At 54.2% G+C, this 15,799-nt stretch overlaps 1 protein-coding gene across 4 annotated transcripts in view; it reads right to left on the bottom strand.

The window, feature by feature from the left end:
• TTC7B (tetratricopeptide repeat domain 7B) overlaps window positions 1-15,799 on the bottom strand; it is a 230,798-nt gene that overhangs the window by 90,264 nt on the left and 124,735 nt on the right. For all 4 annotated transcript variants that reach the window (XM_062181833.1, XM_062181834.1, XM_062181835.1 and 1 more), the window contains exons 10-12: window positions 5,577-5,660; window positions 4,791-4,895; window positions 1,265-1,382 (exon numbers count right to left, since the gene is read on the bottom strand). In XM_062181833.1, the coding sequence (XP_062037817.1) occupies window positions 1,265-1,382; window positions 4,791-4,895; window positions 5,577-5,660 (307 nt within the window). The remainder of the gene's footprint in view (window positions 1-1,264; window positions 1,383-4,790; window positions 4,896-5,576; window positions 5,661-15,799) is intronic.

Below are 15,799 nucleotides of genomic sequence, written 5' to 3'. Positions count from 1 at the left end.
CAGCTCCACACTGTGAGGCCCCTGGCTGGGAGCTGACACTATCCCCCTGCAGGGCATGTGAGAGTCTTACAGCCTGCCTGGGAAGGAAAAGGGGCAAGAAGAAAGGTCCTGGAGGAAGCTGTTATGGTCGGAGCCACACGAGGTGCTTGTCCAACAAATCCAGTCTGACACGGGACTGAGAGCCCTGCATTGCTACCGTCCAGGCCTAACACAGAACAACAGTGACCGCAGGAGGGACTGCAGGGCCACTCAACTGAACCACGAGTTCAAGAGGAGACCCAGTGGGGCCAAGTGACCCTCCCAAAGTTCCAGGGCCCCTTAGGGGTACGCTCTGAACTAAGAACATTGTACAAGGACAAATCCACGACATTAAAGTCACTCTTCATTGGAAGTCTACCACATTCGAAGCAAGGTTCTGAGTACGGCCAATGAGTCCTGCGAATGTGGAAACTTAGTCAGAAATTCAGCCCCCAAAGGCAGTTGCGATGCTCAGATTCCCCAGGGTCTTTGATATTTTAGGACCTGGGGAAAAGGACCGGAGTAATTTGTCAAATAGATTCCAAAACTACCAAGTAAATAAAAAGAAGGAAGTACTGCAGAAGTGTGCATGGTGCTTTCCCTAAAGTGGGGAGGCAGGCTTGCGATGGAGGGAACAGGAGGAGGCCTCCCTGGGCGGCCAGTGGGGTTCGAGCTCTTGAGCAGGGTATTTTGCCTCATACTCGTTCGTTGTTATACATTTGTTTCAGAGATTTTTTTTTTTTTTTTTTTTTTGGTATTTGTGTTATATTTAACAACATGTTCAAATAATAAGAAATCAGAAAAACAATCTGTATTTCCTGTAAACATATGGCTGAAACTTCATCAAGAAAACTATAATTAAGATCTGGCTTTTAGACAGAAGCCCTTACACCACAGCTCCAAGCACACGCGAGGGGTATGAAGCATAGCACCTCAGAGCCTAGCTGTGCGGGGAGACGCCCCACTGCACATGTGTGTGAATGGAGGTGTGAGAAGGGGGACGGTGCTGCTACGTGGGAGTGTTTGCCCTTGAACTCTGCTATGCACCTCTTCCTAAGATTTAATGCCCCTTCACGTGGGATGGCGGGGGCCAGGAACTAGGCTGGGACAGGCGCAAGGCTGGGCTGAGGGAACCATCTCTCTGCTGGTGCCTCAAGATGATCCTTTGCGCTCTCCTAAGGCAGAAGGGGACAGTGGGGTCCTGCTGAGCAGACATGGCCCCCCCCGGGGGTGGGGCTTCTCTCACCATCAGTGGCCTGCAGGCTGTACGTGAGCCCCAGAGCTAAGTAGCCTTTGGCCTTGAACTCAGATGTTTTCTCTCCCACATCGACGACAGTTTTGGCAAAATTTTCAGCTTCTTCCAGCTGAAAAAGGAGACAAGTTAAAAACAACAACAAAACCTGCAGAATTCCTAGCATCAGTTCCCACAGGCATCTCCTGCCAAAGGAGGATTTCGGATGAGCCTCTCTGAAGATGATTCCCACTGAGCCTCCTCAGGATGCCCACCTGCCCTCTGCCCCTTAAAGTTTCCCTAATCATTCTTTTGCCTTCTTTTCCAAAGTCATGTTCATGCTTTTTGTTTCTTTCCATCTTTACTGTTTATGGATTGGTTCTGTGATGAAGTTGTACCAGCTACTAAGAAGTAGAATTAAATATATTTTGTAAGGATAAAGTTCTTGGGGCTGGGCCGGCGCCACGGCTCACTTGGTTAATCCTCCGCCTGCGGCGCCAGCATCCCATATGGGCGCTGGGTTCTAGTCTCAGCTGCTCCTCTTCCAGTCCAGCTCTCTGCTGTGGTCCGGGAAGGCAGTGGAGGATGGCCCAAGTGCTTGGGCCCTGCACCCACATGGGAGACCAGGAAGAAGCACCTGGCTCCTGGCTTCAGATCGGCGCAGTGCTGGCCATGGTGGCCATTAGGGGAGTGAACCAACGGAAGGAAAACCTTTCTCTCTGTCTCTCTGTCTATAACTCTGTCAAACAATAAAAAAAAAAGTTTTTGGGGTCAGCGCTGTGGCGTAGGGAGTAAAGCCACCACCTGCAGTGCCAGCATACTAGGTGGGCACTGGTTTGAGTCCTGGCCGCCCCTCTTTCGATCTAGCTCTCTTCATGGCCTGGGAAAGCAGTAGAAGATCGCCCAAGTCCTTGGGCCCCTGCACCCGTATGGGAGACCCAGAAGAAGCTCCAGGCTCCTGGCTTCGGATCAGTCCAGCTCTGGCTGTTGTGGCCGTTTGGGGAGTGACCCAGCGGATGGAGGACCTCTCTGTCTCTGCCTCTGCCTCTGCAACTCTGTCTTTCAAATAAAATAAATAAAGCTTTTTTTAAAAAAGAATAAAGTTCTTGGGTGGTGTTTTATGCTTTGGCCTTTTAAGAAAATGATATTAAGGATGCAATTAGGTTTGGATTCTTTTTGTGACAAGTGGTTACAAAACTAGGGGGTAGCTGTTGTGGCACAGTGGGTTAAGCAGCCACTTGGGATACACACATATCAGAGTGCCAGTTGGAGTCCTGGCTGCTCCACTTCCAACCCAGCTTCCTGCTGCTGAACCTGGAAGGTGGCCAATGGTACCTCAAGTACTGGGGCCACTGCTACCACCTTAGGAGACTCAGATGGGGTTCCTGGTTCCTGGCTTCTGCCTGGCCCCGCCCTGGTTATTGTGGGCATTTGGGGAGTGAACCAGCAGATGGAAGTGCTCTCTCTCTATTACTCTGCCTTTCAAATAAACAAACCTTTAGTAAAAAAAAATTTCAAAGCTTTACCTATTTATTTTATAACACACAACACATGGACCTTGCACCAGCAGATTCTAGTGAGGAAATGTACGTGTTGTGAACTACACCCACGTCAAGACCTCTTGCTCAATTCCTTAGCTTTAAAATTAGCAAGATTTCAAAATTTGATGGCTTTTGGAAAAGTCTTGGTTTTTTTCCCGTCTTTAATAATTTCATTTAAAAAATTTCAACAGTCATACAGGAATTGTACATATTAATGGGGTGCTATGTGATGTTTCAATACATGAAACTGCTAATAGCAAAAATGTAAGAAAAAATACACATAAGGCTTGTTACTTGGATCTTTAGGAAAAATAAAAAAGAAGTTGGGGCAGGTATTACGGTGCAGCGGGTTGTGCTGCAGTAGGGGACCCTGTATCACATACTGAAGTGCTGGCTTGAGTCCCAGCTGCTCAGTGCTTCCAGTCTAGCTTTTGCTAATGCCCCTGGGGGCAGCAAATGATGACTCAAGTACTTGGGTCCCTGCTACCCTCATGGGAGACCTGGATGGAACTCTTGGCTCTTGCCTTCAGCTTGGCCCAACCCTGGCTGTTGGCAGACATTTAGGGAGTGAACCAGTAGATGGAAGAACTGTGTCTCTCTGCCTTTCAAATAAATAAATGTTTTTTAAAAACAGTCTTATTTTGGACACGTAGGGCTGTATAGGTTATAGTAATAAAGCAACCCAGGCTAGACACAGGGCAGCAGAGTTGCTGCCGGAAACGGCCAGTTCCAAACCCAAAGGCAGGGTCCACTCCACCCACTCTTGGAAGTCTCGAGCTGGGCCCTCTCTTTGACAATGTGCGGACTGTCAAAACCTACAGGACTACACCCGACTCTGACTGTCAGGTGACAGTCTGCTCTCTCAAGATGTCTTTTTTCTTTCTACATTTTCCCAAGCAAAACTGAACAAAAATGAAGCACTTTCTTCACAAGGCTTATCTCCTGCAAGGTGAGCACACGTGGGAAAAAAACAAGCAGCAGGCCCTTGACTGGGAGAAACCCAAGTGAGCAGGGAGCAAATTCTTCCTGTCACTCATCTTGATATGAAATCAGAGGACATAATTAAAACTCCACCCTAAGTGGCAATTACCTACAGCACTGGCTCAGTGACAGCTCTGAGCTTTCTATTTATCACTCTTAGACTTTGGAGATAGGTATCAGAATGGTTACACGTCAGGTTAACGCCAAAATCAAGCTTGAACAAGAGCATCTGAGGAAGAAGGTGTGTGAGGGACTGGAATGAAGACGGCTGGGTGCCTCTACCTTATAGCAACACCCAGGCTTAGACAACGGAGAACAATCCGAGGAGCACAGCTTTCTGGGCCTCCAATCCTTGCAAAGATGGATGTGAGTGTGAATTCCAATTCTATCTCATCAATGCTACTATGTAAAAAAAAGACATTTATTTATTTGAAAGGTAGAGCGACACAAAGGGAGGAAGGGAGGGAGGAAGGGAGGGAGGGAGAGAGAGAGAGAGAGAGAGAGAGAGAGAGAGAGAGAGAGAGAGAGAGGAGATCTTGCATTCACCTTGTGAATGCACGCAACAGCCAGGTCTGAGCCAGGGCAAGGCCAGGAGCCAGGAACTCCATCCAGGTCTCCCGCATGAATGGCAAGGACCTCAGTATTTGGGCCATCTTCTGCTGTCTTCCTAGCGTATTAGCAGGGAGCTGGATCAGAAGCAGAGCAGCCAAGACTCAAACTGGTGCTCCAATAATGGCTGCTGGTGTGGCAAGTAGCATCTTTGCCCAGGGAGCCACAACATTCGCCCTATTGCTACTTCTAAAGCACATTCTCATGAAAAAGAAAAAGAAAAACCCAGAGTGGCCCAGGACCATATCGGTCTCCTCAGTGTGGGGGGGAGGCCTGAGGAGTCCAGGGGGCCACAGTCTGGGGCCCGAGGCAGCTTGGTCTCTGGGTCACTGAAGGATGCCTGCCACTATCTCTCTGTGCCTTGATGTGACAAAGGTCGGCAGTGCCCTGGAGGCCGCGGCCCGACTCACCCAGTGCAGGGAGCCCATGCACAGCTTGGCGGCGAGCAGAGGGATGGTGGCGTCGTCAGGCTTCAGGCGGATGCACTCTTTCAGCACCTTCACGGCTCGGGCGGACTTGGCAAGAGGAGATTATTTCTGTGAAACTCAAAATTGTCTATAGAACCAAATACTAGCGCCTTCCCAGAAGGGTGCGTGGGCAGGTGCCCTCTGAATAAGGTTTCCCAACTGTGAGCCCAACCCAGCAGGGGCCTGGGGACAGAGAGGACCAGAGCCTGGGTTTCTGAGGGACCAGGGAGTAAACTCTGCATCGAGCAAGTGGGGGTGCCCCCTGGCATTGCCCTAACTTTGCTCCTTTCGAGTGGAGCCATTGTACAAATAAGAAAAAAACAGACAGTGGGTGCTTCTGTGATCACAAAAGATAAGACATCCGTTTGGGGTCCCAGCCCACACTTCCAACCAGTATCACATGTGGCCTGTACAATACACTGTATTGCCAAATATAATCAAAGTGTCTCCTCCAGGAATACATTAACATTTGCAAGTGAGACAGGGTCAGCCTGTCTTTAGATCAGGCCCAGACACAGTCACAGGGGCTAGAAAAAGGCAAATGTTTCAGAATTGTTCTTAGTGACAGGTCCACTCAGCCCCCAGACAACTCAGTTTGATGGCTCATGAAGAAAGCAGGCCGGGAGAGCTGCACACGGTGGGTCAGCCTTCCGCGTGGCTTGTATCATTCCAGGAAAGCCAATGACAGCTATGGACATAAAGAAAAGCACATTGCCAAGGACCACTTACTTTCCCAGCAGCCATCAGCGAGAGAGCAAACTGGTACCAGAGGTGGAACTCCTCGAAGGCAAACTTCATGGCTCTTTCTAAGCACTGGTTTGGGAAGAAAAACAAACACAGACATCTAAGAGTTGTCTCAACTGGACAGTGTGGATTCGTGCATGTACACACTAAGAGAATCCTACAAGATTCCCTGCCCTTCAATGCTTACACTGTAACCCTCCACCTGCCCCCCTGCCAAGGAATCTGCACGTGGACCGTGCACCCTGCCCGAGGCCAGACAACACTCACTCCACCAAAACCCAGTCCCTGATCTCAGGTAGCTCTGACTGGTACAGGGAAAGAGGCAGGCTTGCAACAACTCAAACACAGGCCAAAAATGCTCAGGGACTCGAGGTGAGACAGGGCAAGTGCCATGGGAGTGACCCCAGGAGTCGGGAACGGCACCCAGGAAAAGGGAAGCGGAGCTGGGCCCTGACTGACTAAGCAGAGCTGCAGGAAGAGAGGCGGCACAGAGACGCGAGGGCGCGAAGGGCGAGCTTTCACTGGCTTTGCCTTGGCTGTGGCCAGTGGTGCCACAGAAAACCAGGCTGAAGGGCACAGGCGGAGCCGTGTCCCAGGGCGTGTTGTAGCAGCTCCGTCTCAGCGCTGTTCCATCTCACTCCCTCCCCCAGCTTTGCTTCTCCCTGCTCCGTGCCCCTGCACCTCTCACCACCACAACTCCCTGTGAAGGTCATGCCTTCTCCACCCTCCTGCCGCAGCCCTGCCCCACTGCCAGAAGCCACTAAATCACAGCTTCTTTGTTTCCCTGGTGCTGGCACTGAGCGTGCCCAAGGAGGAGCCTCTAGTCCCTGCACAGAGGGTGATGCGGTCACATCAGAGCTGTAGAAAGATCATAAGGACTGTGGTGAGGTTTAAAGCTGCAACGAAGGCAGGCCAGGGACAAGGTGGAGAGAATGGTCAGGGGCTCTAGAACCAAGAAATGTGTCCAAGTTAGAATCAAGGACAGGAGGTCTTTGCAGGAGGAAGGGGGCAATGGTGAGCAGAGGGGCTGAAGGAGGCCCCCCAGTTTCTCGCCTGCACACCTGGGAGAAACCCATGGCACAGAAGGCCTTGTGTGTGCTTGCGAGAGGGAAGAGTGTGAAATGCCAGGTGGAAGCACTGGAGCCGAGCAGCGACAATCTAGGCACACACTTGAGAAAAGTGGGGGAGCTACTGGAAGAGAACAAACTCCACTTTCCTCCCCCATGCCCCCAGAGCTCCCAAGAGAATGCCACCCGGCCAGAACCTTGGGCGTCATCTCTATGGAAGGTGATGGACCAGAAAACGGAGGAGTGGCGGGCACAGGGGCAGCAGTGGGGTGACAACAGCGGTCACCGGGGATGGAGCTCTGGGAGGGGCAGGAGGGGCGTGCGGGCGCTCTAGGCTGATGAGCAGATGAGTTGGGGTGAGGGGCAAGGTGGGATGTGGGGAGGGGGAGCCCCTTGTCCCTGTCCTCCTGAGCCTTTCACTGATGGGACAGCCTGGAGTCCCTGGTCCCGTGTAGGAACGTCAGCCCTGTCCTTTTAGCAGAGAGTAGAGACTGAGGTGGGAAATCGGCCCACAGGGTGGACAGAGCAGGTCCCTGAAGAGGCATCCTGCCATCAGCCCCTCGCCCAGCACTGCTCTCCCTGTCGGGGGTAGGGGTGGGGTGGGAGGCAAAGAGCAGGGCTGGGAGTTTAAACAGAGAACTGGAAAGGTTTACATGACAACCAGAGCCGCAGGGGCATGGGACAGAGGCGCACAGCGGGGTCCCCTCAGACACTGGTGCGGGTGGGCCCCGCTGCCTTCTCTGTGATGCTCTGACACCAGCCCGAGCAGAGGAGGGTGCAGGTGGGGCTGTCAGGATTCAAGGATACAGAAGGTCAAGGAGGGAGGGCCAGGGAACAGGCGAAGTGAAGCGACAAGCAGGGAATAAGCACCTACTGCACGCCCGGTGATGTTTCAGGATGGGTATCTACAGATCACAAGCAACACGGACAACGGCCGTGAGCCAACAACAGGGGCAGTCCCGGAGCTCCACGCTGGACACTGGGGAGCAGCCAGAGCTTCCGGGTGAGGCTCCCAGGAGAGCCCTGCAGAGAAACGCGTCCTCGGCCAGCACACACTCGGCCCCAGCCCTGCCTTTGGAGCGGCAAGGTGAGGCTGCCAGGAGGGACAAGCTTGTGGACAACTGAAGTGGGGTCTAACTTTCGTTCTAGGTCCATGCCTTCTACCTGGAGAAGCACTCGAAGTATAGGCATACATGCGGTGCACAAAGTGATAAGGTTTATTTAAAAGGTGTGAAAGCAAACACACACACAGTCATACACACACACACACACATGTGTGGGCATAGATGAGGAGTGGGGAAGGGGTGGGAAGGGAAGGTAGAGAGAGAGCCCCTCAGTACCCCGTCTGCTCCTGGCCTGCAGAAAGAAAAAGGCCCCTCTTAATTGCAAGCCTCTTATGAGGTCAGGAGGAGAATGGCTACACGGCACCACCACCACCCCTACCCAGTCCCAGGTGAGAGAATATGGAAATGCATCCCAGGATGGGAGTGGCTTGACGACAAGCAGGCAGTTGGAATTCACATGGGTGGGGCCGGTGATTGCACCTCCAGATTCGTGGTCCTAGGCCAACTCTCCCTTATCACAAGCATCCAGAATGATGTGGCAGAAACAGGAAGTGCCTGGCCTCTGAAGTCAGAGAGCTGAGGCTGCCACTCAGGCCTCGAACTGCTACCACCCTCCAGATTTCTCGTAGGGGCTGCAAAATCAACTTGTATGTGGTTAAGCTGCAACATCCTGGCTTTGTTCACAGCATCTGGACACCCCCTCACAAGGACGCACACGGAGTGGCGGGGCTGGGATCCGACCTGACTCCTGCTGCTACAGTGACAAGTGACAAGCAGCTGCTTTGTGCCTTGAGGAAGTGCCTGGGGTGGTGGGGGGAGGGGGGAGGATGGCAAGGAGGGGTTGGGGGTAGCTGGTCCAGGTGAGAGGTGGCACGGCTGGGATGAGCAGGGGGGACAGGGATTAGGGAGAGGAAGGCAAGCAACGTTGGCTGATGGAGGAGAGGAAGGAAGAATGATGTCACCGCGGCTGAAATCAGGCAAAGGAGCCACCAAAGACGGGGGTGGTTCTGGGAGCTGCACTCAACTACTTAAGGCAACACAACCACTAGGAATTCAACACACACCCAGACACGGCAATGTTCAGGTGCCTTTTTCTCCTCCTTCTGCTAAGGAGGAATGAAAAATATCAACTGTTTTCCTGATAAACAGAGGAGCTCAGCAGCTGAAGTTGTCTTCGGAATCAGAAAGCCGGATGCTATAAATAAGAGCACATCCTATTTCCTTGCCTGCCAAAGGCTAGCATGCTCATCATCCCACAGGGGAGAAAGCCCACGGGAGAAAGCTGGGATACAGCTCCATCCTTGTGCGGAAGAAGAGTACCAAGGGGTGGCCCTCGCCCTCGCCAACAGTGGAATCACAGAACACAGGGCCAGTGGGGATGTCGGGAGCACCCAGTTGAGCACCCCAAGAAGGCCTTTGCCATTTTGGCTGCTATCTCTCCAAAACTCTCCCAATTCTGTAAGGGCAGATAGAAGGGAAGCAGCAGGGGTGTGACACACCTGCCAGGCCCTGAACCTGGGAGCAGGGAGGAAGGGGAGGGGCCGCAGGTGTCACTCCCGGTGGTCAGGCCTGAGGAGGGCTTCCAGCCAGGCAGGGCCTCGCCTCCTGGGTGTCTGCTGCAGCCTGCACAGCAGGTGCGTGCCGTGAGCCGAGCGGGCAGATCCACACGTTCCTTTTCTCCCTGATGGTTCCCTGAGCAAATGCCTAAGCCCCTCTCCCAACAACCCCTACCTTCCAGCCCCCAACAAGGAGCCACATGGCTTCTGCTCCAGCACTTCCCGACCTGTAGCGCTGCGTGTGCTCCCACAGTGCCTCAGGTGTGGGCCTGGAAGCGCTAAGTCAAGGCTGGCCATCACCCCCTTCCAGTCATGTTTGCCTTCTTATGATCAGAAAGAAAACAACACCTGCGTAACTCTGATCCTTTATCCAAACCCAGTGTGTGAACCCTCACGTTTACTGCGTCAGAAATGACTCTTCCTTTCCTGGAACGTTGCTTCGCTTTAGAAAAGGATTCCATCTGAGAGCCCTGAAAACAGGGCACAAATTCATAGAAGTGGGTGAGAATGTATGTTTCTGTTTATTTCTCGAACAGGCTTGTGGGGAACACTGCAGCTGTAGCCAGGCTCGACTTACAAGCACTGCGGCACGCGGGCATCGCATGAGAGGCCAGGGTCAAGGCAGGTGGGGGCTCGCCCCCCACGCACAGTGAGGACACGCGAGCACAGAGGCTTCAGCGACTCCACAGGCCTCAGCCAGCTAGTGGCAGAGCCAGACGCGGCAGGGGCAGTGCGGTTCTGGAGTGTGCATGCCTACCCACACCCCTGCTGCCTCTGCACACCCCCTTACCAGGCCCGCTCAGGCTGCAGACAGCTAAGACAGGCTCCTCAAGGGGCCACGTGTTCCCCAAACTAGTTCTGAGACTCAGCGATACTGCCACTGCCTTCGGGGCCCCTGTTCCTGAGGCCTGTTTGGGATCCTGAGGCTGGGAAGGATGGGGGCCCCTTAAGCACCAGGCAGCCGGCGGCACACACAGCCCATGTCCCACTGGAGCCGGGCTGAGGCAGGGCAGGCTCTCCTCCACACTGCAGCCTCATTCACAGTTCACATCCTCCCCGATCTGGCCTTCTCTCTCCTCTCTTTAACAACCAACGTCCTGGGGCCAGCGCTGTGGCACAGTGGGTAAGCCGCTGCCTGCAGTGCCGGCATCCCATATGGGCGCCAGTTTGAGTCCCAGTCATTCCCCTTCCGATCCAGCTCCCTGCTATGGCTTGGGAAAGCAGTGGAAGATGGCCCAAGTACTTGGGCCCCTGCACCTGCATGAGAGACCCAGAAGAAACTCCTGGCTCCTGGCTTCGAATAGGCACAGCTCTGGCCATTGTGGCCAACTGGGGAGTGAATCAGCGGATAAAAGACCTCTCTCTCTCTCTCTCTCCGCCTCTCCTTCTCTCTGTGTAACTCTGACTTTCAAATAAATAAATAAATCTTAAAACAAACAAACAGGCCAGCGCCACGGCTCTATGGCTAATCCTCTGCCTGCGGTGCCGGCACACCAGGTTTTAGTCCCGGTCGGAGCACCAGATTCTGTCCTGGTTGCTCCTCTTCCAGTCCAGCTCTCTGCTGTGGCCCGGGAGTGCAGTAGAGGATGGCCCAGGTCCTTGGGCCCTGCACCCACATGGGAGACCAGGAGAAGCACCTGGCTCCTGGCTTCAGATTGGTGCGGTGTGCAGGCTGCAGCGCGCCAGCTGCAGTGGCCATTGGGGGGTGAACCAATGGAAAAGGAAGACCTTTCTCTCTGTCTCTCTCTCACTGTCCACTCTGCCTGTCAAAAATAAATATATAAATAAATAAATAAATACATAAAACCTGTCCTCCCCTAGGTTTCCCAAAACATCAAGAGGATTTACACCCCAAGCTGCTCCATCCCTCCATCCAGAGGGAGACGGCCCAAGTGAGCGCACTGAGGATAAAGGGCTGGCTTCTCCCCAGGAGCACTTGCTACCTGGCTCCCCACCCCTAACACGGGTTGTTTGCTCACCGATTCCTTTCGGCTGCCCTTTTAGGAACCCTAAGTCCTGTCTGAAATGCCCGGTTTTAAGGCTGTTGGGGGGTGGGAAACAGGAACACAAGCAGTAGAACGAAAGCACCCCCCGACCCCCTTTGGACAGCAGTTCCAGAGAGGGAGGGGCACTGCTGACAATGGGCTTTCCTGAGACGGTCGTGTCTGGTGCACGGGGCTGGGTGAGAGGCTGCGGCATCACCAGGCCAGCATGGCAGAGCGTGCCGATGGGGAGCCCAGTTGCGGGCTCAGGGTGGTTCCAGGGGCAAGTGAGCAAATACCTGGGAAATGCTCATAAGCAAGTCTGGCTCAGACTGAATGCACCAACATTCTAGAAGCCGATGCTGCTTTCTGGAGACAGAGTCCGCAGTAGCAGCTCTTGCAGGATCCAACTGAAGGTGGGAGGAGAGCCCCTGGGAAGGGGGCAGGGACCCCGGCAGATGGTAAAGAGGGGCGGGGAAGAGAGCGAGGTCCTGGTCCGGGTGCACTCGTGCTGAGGGCAGTGCAGGCCGGGAAGGGGGAAATGAGCCACAGCTCAGATCCCTGAGTCACCCACACAGAGCAGCAGGTGACATCTCTGACTCACCTCCCTCGCAAGACAAGAAGACGGATTTGGCAGCGGTGTTATTTCTACCAGGAAAGACAGGTCCATTGCTGTAACCACACCACTGCCTCCTTCTCTGAACGCCACAGAGCACTCGTGTAACACCATGACTATCTGGCAGAGCAACAATTAGGCCCTAAATGGCATCCTCATCACTTGAGTGGCCGGCAAAATGTCACTCGCAAAAATGCCTCGGTCTCTTTTTGCAGCCTCTCGTACACAGCCGTCTCGGAGGGGCTCCAGGAACGAGAGCACCCAAGAAGGGGACTCCACAGTCACCTTCCCGTGTGCCAAGCCTGGCTACACACACTGAGTGCGTGGCAGCAACAGCTGCACGGCACCACAGGCACAGAGCTGCCAAAGTCTGGCTTTGGAGCTTCAGAGTGAGATTCAGCGTCCAAAACCCATGGGGGAGGGGCAGAAAGAAAACAACCAGAGCCCCTCACACACAGCCAGGAGCCCAGGTCGAACTTCGTCACCAGGAATGGAGCAAATGACACAGTGAGCTGCTCCGCACTTCACGCATGGGGACAGCATGGCTGGACCCTGGAGCCCCCACAGGCCCTCCGAGGCTTCAGGACGGCCTGTGCCCCGCACCACGGCACTCGGGCTGACGGATGTGACGCTGGGCAGCTGTGGACCACGTTTTCCTGTAAGCTTCACACGGTGCATGGCTAATGGCTCCTGTCTTCCGTGTTTCAGCAGTGGAAGCTCTCCAAGCTGCTGCCATGTCTCAGTGGGCACTGGCTCATCTAGGCCCGTCCTTATTGACAGGTGTGGAAATGAAGACCCAGAACACAGACAGGGTCATCAGGGGGCAGACCCAGTCTCAGCTCTGTGCAGTTCTGAGTTCTGATTTCTTAATGAGCTGAACATCAAAGCACAAATTCAAATGGGGAGGGAGAGACCTACTCTACAGGGTCTGCTGAGCTTTTGGGACTCTCAGCTACAGACACAAGCACTCCCCACCCCTGCCCTCACCCGGCTGTGCGCAAACACAGTCAGCGTCAAGGCATGCTCAAGTTTTCTCCCCTCACAGTGGAAACAAAACAGAGCAAAGTCTGTACCTCATTCTTCCCCCTTTTTCTCTTTCCTTTAGAACAGCAAGGCTGCTTCGAAAAGAGGAGTCACAGGGGTTCACTGCATTGGCAAACACTTAAATCAAAGGATAGCACTGCCTCTGGCTGTGGGGGGAGCAGGAGAGAGGGGGTTGTTCTTCAAAGGTCACAGATTTTATTATAGAAGGTGGACGCTGGATGCTGCCTGCCCACCGCCCTTCTCTCGTGGAATCTGCGAGGACCTGACCACGTCTGTGGCGTGAGCAAGGGCTCCAGGGCCCTACTCAAACACAACGCCACCTGCTACTCCGCTCAAGTGGCTGCTCCTTGTTATTCTTGGAAAACGCACTAAGTCCAAGAAATGGGCATTCCATTCCTATCCCACCCCCTCCTCAAATGCCGCTCACCTTTGACCATCATGTCTCCACCCATCTCCCCTCACCTGTGCTGTAGCTTCCCCGGGCAAACACTACGAAGAGAAGGAAGGAGCTGAGCGCAGGACACATGGGCGGTTTGTGCAAGTGCCCACTAAGTGCTCGCATGAAGGAATCCATACAGATTGGGTTAAGATCCAATCTTTTGACTGTCCTTGAAGGAGGGCCACGGGGGTGAATCACAAAGAGTCTGTCGATGGCAACCAATCAGAACAGACCAGGGCAGAGGTCACTGCGCCACGGCCTGAGGGCCTCATCTGAGTTACTGCCCGTTTCCCAGAGAGGAGGATGGTTCTTACGGATGAACTCTGGCCATCAGCTGGGGGAGAGGAACTCTGAACTGAAACGTCATCCCCCGTGTCGTGCAAACAACCTCATTCTTTTCATGAAAATGGCACTCAAGTTTTGAAGTTTATCAATAAAACATTCAGGGAGATTTGCTCTCTCTCTTATACATACACATTGTCCTTGATTTTGCCCCTTGGCCTTCAAAGGCTAAAATACTTATTATCTGATTCTCTATGGAGAATGTTTGCTGAGCCCTGGAATAGGAATGGTGGCACCTGATGCTGGGAAAAGGGACAAAGTGACAACCGTCTTCCGAAATTTGAGGGCTGTTACTGAGGAGCCCTTTAGCTCCAGAGAGACAGACTCCAGGGAGACAGACTTCAGATCCATCCTCCCTTAGGACCCAAGGGGGATGGAATGGCATGTGTCACAAACCGGCTGTGCTGGCCACTTCACACCCACTATGCCTGCCGAGCCTTGTGCTCAGAGTGGCCAAGTATCTTCCCCAGAGTCTCACATCAGGAGGATGAGGAGCCTGCGTCTCTCTCGAGCCACATCTGAGACAGCGTGGGTGTCAGATGTCTGCTGGGGGAAGCTCAACTGCCCGAGGAGACAGAGCAAGGGAGGCTGAAGCTGCCAGACGCCCGGCCTGCACTGTGCCCTCCCCGGGCCCAGGTCCCCGTGGCAGGGGCCACGCCTGGCTCATGGCTGCTTCCCTGGCCTTCGTTACGGCCCCTGGCACGAAGCACGTGACAGCATCTGCAGGCGCTCAGGAAGTAAATCTGACCACCTGGCTTGTACTTTAAAAGATAACACCCAGCTATGACACAAATCCCAAGGGGCTCCAAGAGATACTCCATGGGATGTCTCCCTGTCCCCCACCTGTCTAAGCTTTGGCTCAGTCTCTACCATTTTTTTAAAAAAAATGTATTTATTTATTTGACAGGTAGAGTTATAGACAGTGAGAGAGAGAGAGACAGAGAGAAAGGTCTTCCTTCCATTGGTTCACTCCCCAAATGGCCGCTATGGCTGGCGCTGCGCCGATCCGAAGCCAGGAGCCAGGTGCTTCTTCCCAGTCTCCCATGCGGGTGCAGGGGCCCAAGCACCGGGGCCATCCTCCACTGCCCTCCCGGGCCACAGCAGAGAGCTGGACTGGAAGAGGAGCAGCCGAGACTAGAACCTGGCGCCCATATGGGATGTCGGCGCCACAGGCGGAGGATTAACCAAGTGAGCCACGGCGCCGGCCCCGTCTCTACCATTTTAAACGTGGCTTGCAGGGTGAAAGTTCGAGCTGCAAGGCCCCAGGCGACCAGACCGTCCGGCGGTGCCAGCGTTAGGGCACCGCCACAAGGGATATGGAGATGAAAGCCATCTGGGTGAAAACAAGGCCTGGGCATTCTGGGCTGGGAGGAGGCACATGCCCCAGGCTGCCGGCTGGCAGAGGAACGGTGCTGAGGTGACAGCCGTCCCCCTGGAGCCATTCAAGGAATGACGAGAAGCCCAGGGCAGGGGCATCCAGCCTGTCAACCAAGCCGGCCGCCCAGGGCTCCTCACACCTGTTCAGGACACAGGCAACTTTCAAGCTGGGGAAAGCAGACACTCAGCCTTGGGCCCAGGGCAGGTGTCACGTGGTTTGTCTGGAGGCAAGTTTACCTCAAAAGAACGGGACTGCGAGCTGGGTGGCACTGTCCCCACCACCGTCCCCAGTCGACCCACTGGACATGGCTGACTGACAGCAACTAAGCTGGTAGGGAAGACAGGTCCAGGAGAGAAGGCCCCTGGGTAGAGCTCAAACGACTCAGCCATGAACAGCTCAGACCAGCCCTAGTCCCGCACGCCCGCCAAAGATACGGGGGCTGGGGGGCATCTGTGCGGCTTTACACAGCCGGGCGTGAGGGGCTGTTTTGAAGGCTGAGTAGCTGCTGTCCTGCACAGTCACCAAACCAAAGACTAAAAACAGACGCAGGCCATGCAGGCCCATCTGTTCCCCAAGGTTCCTGCCCAACGTGCAGAGGCACCGGCAGGCAGGCAGCCGGGCACTTATCTGATTTCAGCCAGTCTGTGACTGCATTTCGTTCCCTGTCCTCGTGCCCCGGGGCTGTTGCAATGGGTATAAATTTAGAAAGAGAAAGATAAA

This window comes from Lepus europaeus, chromosome 22 (genome assembly GCF_033115175.1).
Source record: "Lepus europaeus isolate LE1 chromosome 22, mLepTim1.pri, whole genome shotgun sequence".
In the NCBI taxonomy this organism is placed as follows: Eukaryota; Metazoa; Chordata; class Mammalia; order Lagomorpha; family Leporidae; genus Lepus; species Lepus europaeus.
The sequence above is the reverse complement of the archived record's forward strand: the minus strand, read 5'-3'. Positions and strand labels throughout refer to the sequence as shown.